This window comes from Sinocyclocheilus grahami, unplaced genomic scaffold, assembly GCF_001515645.1.
Source record: "Sinocyclocheilus grahami isolate Dianchi unplaced genomic scaffold, SAMN03320097.WGS_v1.1 scaffold28.1, whole genome shotgun sequence".
NCBI lineage: Eukaryota > Metazoa > Chordata > Actinopteri > Cypriniformes > Cyprinidae > Sinocyclocheilus > Sinocyclocheilus grahami.
Window position 1 is genome coordinate 2,577,672 of NW_015505207.1, and position 8,632 is coordinate 2,586,303.

The 8,632-nt window shown below is 38.1% G+C and overlaps 1 protein-coding gene across 1 annotated transcript; it reads right to left on the reverse strand.

Annotated features, from left to right (window-relative positions):
• Positions 1 to 4,305: 4,305 nt before the first annotated feature.
• On the reverse strand, positions 4,306 to 8,317 carry LOC107569749 (oligodendrocyte transcription factor 2-like). Its single transcript, XM_016255904.1, has 3 exons — positions 8,268 to 8,317; positions 6,538 to 6,765; positions 4,306 to 5,963 (listed from the first exon to the last, which is right to left on the reverse strand). Exon 3 carries the CDS (start codon positions 5,919 to 5,921, stop codon positions 5,100 to 5,102), a length of 822 nt encoding a protein of 273 aa, XP_016111390.1. The 5' UTR covers positions 5,922 to 5,963; positions 6,538 to 6,765; positions 8,268 to 8,317; the 3' UTR covers positions 4,306 to 5,099.
• Between the last annotated feature and the right edge of the window lie 315 nt (positions 8,318 to 8,632).

Genomic DNA, 8,632 nt, shown 5'->3' on the forward strand with positions numbered 1-8,632 from the left:
CCAGAACAGGATCAGATTGCAGGACAAAGTCATTTAGAGCTTATCGGGTACACACACACACACACACACTTAGTTTTTCTGAAAGAAGGAACACTGCTCATAAGATCATTTCTCTGAAAAGGTTCAGCTGGACAGCAACAAAGCCACAAACAAAAGGTCCAGCAGCCACAAACCCTCATTGGCCTGCGGAGCTCCCATGGTGCACTTTGATGTTAAGTTGTCCAGGCCCTGTCCTCTTTTCAGCGCATCCACACTCGGCCAGTCATGAATATCCAAGAGTTCAGCCCCTTATAGGATTATCCGCTCTTTCTTTAACCGCTCAAACATTTCTAATGCACATCTTTCTATCTATTTTACACTCCTTTGACTCTAGTTTCTTTCTCTCGGTTTCTCTGTTCCATCTGTCTTAGTCTCTTTCAGTAAACACATTGACTCTTTCAATAAACACATTGATCCACCCTGTATGGGAGTGCACTGCCTTTAAAATCATAGACTTGTAGGTATACACAGCACCCCAGCACATGACCTGCAAACAAACACACAAATGCGCATACATGCTGTCTCTCTCACTCTCGCTCACTCCCAATTGCCCAATAGCAATAGAGACAATTTGAAAAAACCTTGTCTCACTTTAAAACCTTGATATTCATTGGCCACGCTCTAATTAAAAGATTTTTGTTTTGTTTTGTTTTGTTTTCCAAATGCTGGGTTTAGATTATTAGGTCATTTTTTAGGTATTTTTTAGGTAATAGACTATTAGGTATTTGTTTAGGTCATTTTATAGGGTTATTTTTATTATTTTATAATTTTACAAATATAAGAACTATGTTGTCACATCAATGTTATACTAATGTTTGGATTTTTTTGTATTTAACATTAAGACACTGCTTAATACAAAAAGACAAACTTTTTTTAAGGTGCTACATGTGGTAACATCTAAACTAATTGCCTTTCCCTCACCAAAAATATTAAATTTAGTACATTACACCAAAAAATAGTTAGAAATAATTCCTTAATGTAACAAATTCAGGTTACCAATTTGTTTAGAGGTTTGATAAATAATTTGCATGTCTTGTCCCCATCTTGTTCCACAAAAAAAAATACAAATAAATGTATAGGAATACTAAAGAAAAGAACGTTTATATATGCGGTAGAATGTATCACCCACATTCATGCCAGGCTTGTTTCACTCAATGTTTTTTACTCACTTTCCTTCATGTGATGATTACATGATTGATTAATCATGCAATCATCACAGAAAATTAATGAATCTCAACAAACTAAAATCAAGAATAATACAATGTCTTTTACATGGAGTTGTTCTCGACTCCATGGGGTGTGTTACATAAGGATGAACAGATGATGGAGGGTGGGATAAACACTAGTCCCAGGAGAGATGTGGTCTCATATGGCCACTGTATGAGTTCCTCAAATCATCTGTCTGCTCCTCCTCTAAAATGCACTTCTTGGAATGATTATGTGATAAATGACTGACACTCACTATAACGATGATGGATCAATGAAACTGAGAGACAGAAGAACACTTTTTAGGATTGAGGGAGACAGAGTGGATAACTTTACTTCTCCCCATCTCTCTTTCTTGATATTTTCTATTGTCCCACAATGCTACAGATGCACTTCATTTATTTGTTTATTTTGGATCTTCTTTTTTCCACATTATTTGTGTTTTTCCACCACCTTTGATGCATCTCTTCAATCCTCTCGCTCTAATCCTTTGGGCTAACAAGGCCCAGTGTTTGCGTCTGAATGGCCCAACATCTGTGCTGAATCAGAGGATTTAAAAATGGCTTTAAGATCTGTGTTTAAAACCACCACACACATAAATATTAAACACTAAACACAATCTGTGAAAATGCTATGCATGAGACTGCTGTACTTTGGTTAAATATTAGCTATCTATTTAAAAAGTTTCATTCATAGCCAAGCCATATACTTTTTCTAAACACTGTTACATTATATAATGCAACAGATTATACATTCAGTTAATTGACACTGACATCACATTTGATTGATCTGCTATGCAATGATCTGTATGCAGTGACCTATTAAAGTAGGCTTGATATTGGCACTTTTAGTTCTATCATTGGACTTATGACACTTACTTATGTAGATTTATTAATTAAGGCCTATTAGTATCTGTAAATATGTGTCAGTAAGTCAGTGAGTGAGAGGAGACCTTAGTTAAGGTGGATTCTGTTCAGTCAGTGGCTCTGCGGGGGAGGTGCTGCTCTGATTAATTTGGAAACGTGATAGCGTGTAATTCTCATTACCTCTCGGAGTAATTGCATTTTACGCGGAGCAAATGGGTGAGGCGGCTGAAAATTACTAACAAGCAGATGTTAGTGAAGGAAGACAAGACATCAGCAGCCTGATTGCTTTCATGGAGCTCAGTCTGGGGTCGAAATTACTATTACACTGACTGCTGCTAGGTGGGTGCAATACTGAAACTTTTTTTCACTGAAAGTGAAAACTTACATCGGTTTGTTGATGTACATGAGTCATTTTTGTTTGATTTAAACTATTCAGTTGGCATGATGTTATTAAACTGCCCAAAATGCATCCAGGATAATTCGCCAAATAAAAAATGTAAATTAAACAGTAAATAAATAAACTATCTTCTATAATCTGCTAACGTTTATCCATAAAATAAAAATTATATAACGAATTATAATAATATAATATAATGAATTTTAAAACAGATAGACAAATAAACAAGTGGCAAATATGAATATTCAAAAGCCAGCTTCACTCCATATCGTTCCAGCTCAAAAATCCCTTGGAAAACATTGCAACAGAAAGAGCAATCTGCCATCCAGCTGCTGGCGTTTAGTTATGTATTCCACCTAATACTCCTTTATTTATTCTCTCCATCTCGCAGCTCCTTTTTTCGGTGCATATTTTGTGTAGTGCAAGACTTCAGATGCGTTTCCTGCATTCTAAATAAATGTCTCGTCTGTTTTTAAGCCCATCCTTGAGGCTTAAAAACATGAAGGTTAGCCTATCTCATTTTTTCCAGAATGAAGTGAATATGCTTCATAAAAGTTCATAAGAAAATACAAATGAGACCTACAAGGTCTCATTTGGAAAGCTGCCCACAGCAGCAGAATCACTGGCTGACAGGTAAGGGTGTTCACAGGTGACACAGAAGTGAAGAGAAGAAATGAAGGCGAGTTCCAGAGCTTGAAATCACCTAGACGTGCCAAACTACGGGAAAAGTAATTGTGACACATTCATTATATCACAAATAACTTGTTCTCCATCTCACCATAGCCTGGAATTTGTATTTTTTCTCAATCTGTGTCGGAACTTAATCAATGACTTTCAGATGAAAATTTTCAATGAAGTTCAGAATTACCGGGTTTTGATCAACAAATTTGTCATTTTAACGCAATCGAACCCATGAAGGCTATTTAACAGCTCAAAAGTTGAGAAAAAATTAGTTTAATTGAGTTGATTAGAATGACCAATAGCAACATTATTTTCTTTCTTTCTGTTTTTGTTGATTAAAAATAAACTCGGTATTCAGTTGCAGCTTAGTTTAATTTGCCTGTATGAATACTTTCAAATAATACAGGAGAATATGTAAATCATTCAGTTGGGATAAATAGTGAATATATCATTGTTCAGGTAATTTAATGCGTTTGAAATAAAAATAATAATAATTCTTAACTAAAAATTAGATTTATAGAATTTATCAAGCGTTAGTTGTTACTAATGAAAATATTGCTAGCCTAAAATACAAAATAAAATATAAACCACAATAAAAATATTAAAATAAATTATAAACGATATTATCTCAAATAAAAACAGACTGGGGTTTGGGGTCTGTTTATATAAGCTCGAAGTAAGTTATTGAATATTCTTAGCCTTTTTTATTTGTTCCATTTTACAATAAGTGAGCACTCTCTATTTGTTCTTTACACGAGCGAATAAGTGATTATTTGTTTCCAAGAATCGACTACCACTTTTTCTTTCGTCAAATCAACTGTGTTGTAATTCATTTTTCTTTTAATATTATTTTTGACGTGTTGAGGATTTGGCAGATGATAGATAGATAGATAGATAGATAGATAGATAGATAGATAGATAGATTTTATTTTTGGTTTTCGTCTTTGTTAATTTTGTTTCTCCTTTCTGACCCTTTCATGTTGGAAGAACTATTTATAACCTATGTGTGAACTTGCATACTGAAAAAAATAATTAGGTTAATTCAACACAAGCAAGCAAATAAATGCATCATTTAAAAACATTTATTTTACAGTTAGGACTCAAACATTCACCGCACATTAATTTGAAAATACCATCAAAATAAGTAAATAAATATAATTTTGCACTTTATTATAAAAAATAAAAGTTGATCATTCTTCGCATCGGCCATGACGGGTAAGCTTGTGCAGAAAGAAGAGATAAAAATAAAGAAGGAAAGCCAGAAAACTAAAGGGAGACAGAGGAAGAGATAAAGACAGAGAGAGCGAGAGAGAGAGAGAGAGAGATACAGTGCAGGAATGAACAGGTGCATCTTTCCTGTTACAGACAGCGCTTGGCAAATGAATTCTGACCCCAAACATAAACTGGGGAAGGTAATATAAAATCTCTCAAACTGTACAAATGCTATCTACATATTTACACAGTGCAGTCCCATTATGTTTTCCAAAGCTAGAGGACTTTTTAAATGTATAATTTCGTCTAATATTAATGGCTCATTAAACTATTTAGCCCTCTTTAACTGCAGCATGAATTGTAAGTTTTAATTTATTCTTAATTGTATGCTATACATCTGTTTCGCATTAAACTTATTTTGTAAATAGCACTCCAGTGTTTGAAGGCTAAAAAGAGTAAGGTATGCCATTTTCACAAACTTTATACACAGAAATGCACATGGATAGTAAACCTAATACCTCTAAAGTGTTAGAAAACTCTATGTTAGTGGCTTTGATCCATTTTCTTCGCTTCAGAACTATTTGTGCTTTCCCAAAACAAATTGTTCAGCCATAAACTGATAAACACGAGATAATACAGCTTTAATATATAAAAGTATGTGGGTGCGCCTCAAAGTTCTTTTATCAAAGTTCAGTACTTCATTTTGAGTCACTGGTCAGTCGTGGCATGCTGACGGTGCTCATACCGGACACGTGAGGCGGAGGAACCTGGCACATGCTGCACGGACACGGGATCCCCGCACCCCAGTGCTGGAAACCAGCGCCAAATGCGCCAGCGCCGGCTGATGGTGCCTTGAGGAGTCCGTGATGCGGCCTGACGGCTGAGAGACCCGGGCCGGAGAGAGATGCGGCAGTGGAGACTGCTGGTGGAAGCAGAGGATGGTGCACCGGGTGAGACGAGTGCGAGACAGCAGCGTGGTGACCCGGTAACGGAGCGCCCGCCGCGTGCGTTAGGGTGCCACAACTGGACGGGTGGAAGCCGGTGTGATGAGCCCCGCTCCCTCCTCCGTAGATCTCGCTCACGAGCCGTTTCATCTCCTCCAGCGAGCTGCTCAGCATAAGGATGTAGTTGCGGGCGAGCAGCAGGGTGGCTATTTTGGAGAGCTTGCGCACGGATGGCCCATGGGCATAGGGCATGACCTCTCGGAGCCCGTCCATGGCGATGTTGAGGTCGTGCATGCGTTTTCTTTCGCGGCTGTTGATCTTGAGGCGCATGTTCTGCAGTTCGTTCTCGGATAGAAGTTTACGGTCCTTTTTGGAGAGCATCTTCAGAGACACCGCGTCCTCGTCGGCGCTGGACCCGCCCCGCAGGTCTACGCCTCTTAACTCCGGAGGAGAATCGCTCTGCGTGGAGGAGACAGCGCCGGAGAAACCCACGGACTTCTTGACAGCGGACAGGAAGAGATCGTCGCCTTCAGGAGAAGAAGGTCTACTGGACACTCGGCTCGTGTCGGAGTCCATGGTGTTCAGTGCGCTCTCAGATTCTCGAAGATGTCAATATTCCTTTAAAAGAAGGGAATGGTTAAAAACTACAACTTAAAAATGTAATACGAAAATAAAAACGAAAAGTTAAAAACTAATTAACACGGTTTGATTAAATGCAGTAGCCTGCACTCTAAAAAGTGCTGGGTTGTTTCAACCCAACTTTGGGTCAAACATGGACTAACCCAACCGTTGGGTTAAATTTTTACATTAACTTTTTAACCCAAAAGTTGGGTTAGTCCATATTTGACCCAACGTTGGGTTGAAACAACCCAGCACTTTTTAGAGCGCACAACAGATTTAAAGTCCTAGAGATTGTTTAACTCCCCAACTCAATAAGTTTACAAAATGTAGAGCTGTAAAGTTTGTTACAGTTTTCCAGTTCAGCAAACTATAAAAATAAAAATTATGACAACAAAAGTTCGCGATTATCTAATATATCAAAACAGTAGCATACAATCAATTACTCCACTGAATAGTTACAAGGAGAAAATGATTTAATCGTTTAAATAACGCGGGCCTTTACTAGAGTAGGCTACAATGCTTTTATACTTTTATACAAATTAATAAATATTTTCTATATATTCAGACTTACCGGTAGCATGCAGGTGCAAGCGCGTGCTTGTGTGTGTCTTTGCAGAATTCACTCGTTATTCCAGTTCAGTCGTGCACTGTTTGTGTTTGGCACGCCCGAGTGACGAGGGCTATTTTATAGTAGGTCCCTCCTCCCCATCACCCGGGGGCAAGTCACCGGGACAATGTCAACGCTTTTCCGACAGCCCGTCAAGAACCAATGAGCTCCAGTGGGTGGGGGTCCTGAAACCTGATGTCATTGCAAAAAAACTGAGGCTTCATTAAATGCATTAGACACACTTCGCATATGGTGCATCCTCACAGAACATCGCTGGGTTTGGATTACAGAGAGACGGTTGAACAAACTGTGCTGACTGTACTTAAGTTAAGTTATTACGTTAGCTGATGCGTGCGTGGACAAATAAAAACTTGAGAACTTTGTTTGATAGGGTAATGTAATTAACTTTCCTATAAATGCACTGCATGTGCATGTTTGACACCGAAAAAAATAAACCGAACTATCAATGTTTTTTTAAACTAATATATATATATATATGTATATATAAATCATTTTACATTGTTTTTGAAATTGTTTGTTATTATTAAATAAATAATAAATTAGCCTACATTGACTATTTTATATTAGTTTTACATTTCTCACTTGATTCATATGAATTAATTAGCTTTGCAAAATGCTATATAACAGTGGTTTGAGGGGCGGATAGATGCCGAATGCCGATGCAAGATTTTCTTGGTGATCGTGTGCTATTTCCCGCAGGATTGAGCGCGGTCAGTAGCAGACACTATTTTGCGATTTGAATGCGCTCATATTGTTTTAACCGGGTGACCCCATGCTGGGGCCTGACAGCTGACTGATTTCAGCCGTTAAGCGCATTTAAATCGTTAATAAACGAGGCGTGTAAAATGGTTTTTAACGGTTATGATCTGAAACATTTCAATTAGGCCAATATGGACAAACAGAAGTTATTGTTTGGGGCAGAAGAGGAGGGCATAAACAGGTGGGTTACTCACAGCGCCATATTTATGACCAATTTACATTTCGCTTGTTTGGACATTAATAGGACATAAACGCAGATATGTGACGGTACGTATAGCCTATTTTAAGATAGATAGATAGATGATAGATAGATGATAGATAGATAGATAGATAGATAGATAGATAGATAGATAGATAGATAGATAGATAGATAGATAGATAGACATATAGATAGATAGATAGATAGATAGATAGATAGATAGATAGGTAGATAGATAGATAGATAGATAGATAGATAGATAGATAGATCAAAAGTGTCTGGAAATGTGTCTGTTCTTCTGACTCCACAGGTGTAGATTTAACAGACGCATCAATGAGTTTAGGAGAGACATCACCAGATCAAGGTCTTTAACATATTTTCATTGAAGCATCTTTGAGCTCTTGTTGTTTGGTTGTTTTCCCCGTGCGGACAGTCCCGTCTGTCTGTTTGCTTGTTTACTCTCGTTAAATACGCTTATGCAAATGAGTTGGTTTAAACCGGCGGTGTCGGAGAGAAGTTGTAGTTCAGTTCCTTCATTATAGATTCCGGTAATCTCACTTGTTAAGTGTACCAAAATGGTAATATATGCCGCGACTGTCTGGATTAGAAACGGGGGGACAGAAAGAGCCCTATTGTCAGAGCTGCAGTTTATTCCTCGCGCATATAATTATCTGAAATGTCACCCGGGGAAGAATGCACACAAATTCACACGCACCCACACAACACACACTGACTGACAACTGTCTTGGGAGCAATTACAGAGAGAGAAAGACAGGGGTTGGCCTGCACTCGATTCATCTCAACTTTGGTAACTGTAGTCCGCCGAGAATGTTGCCAATTAAGGCTAATTAAGAGCATGCATGGCTGACGTCATTACCTCTTGATTTAGATCACACTGAGCCAATGACAAAGATGTACACTCATTTTTTTTACAGACCTGCTTAAACAAGACTTACGGCATAAACACTGGCCACATTAGTGATTACACAAGTGCTGCGTGAAAGCCTAATGAGCATTGTGCTTAATTGTACGTTTTTGTGGACCAGTTTATGTGAACCCATTGTCACTGCTGCAATTGTA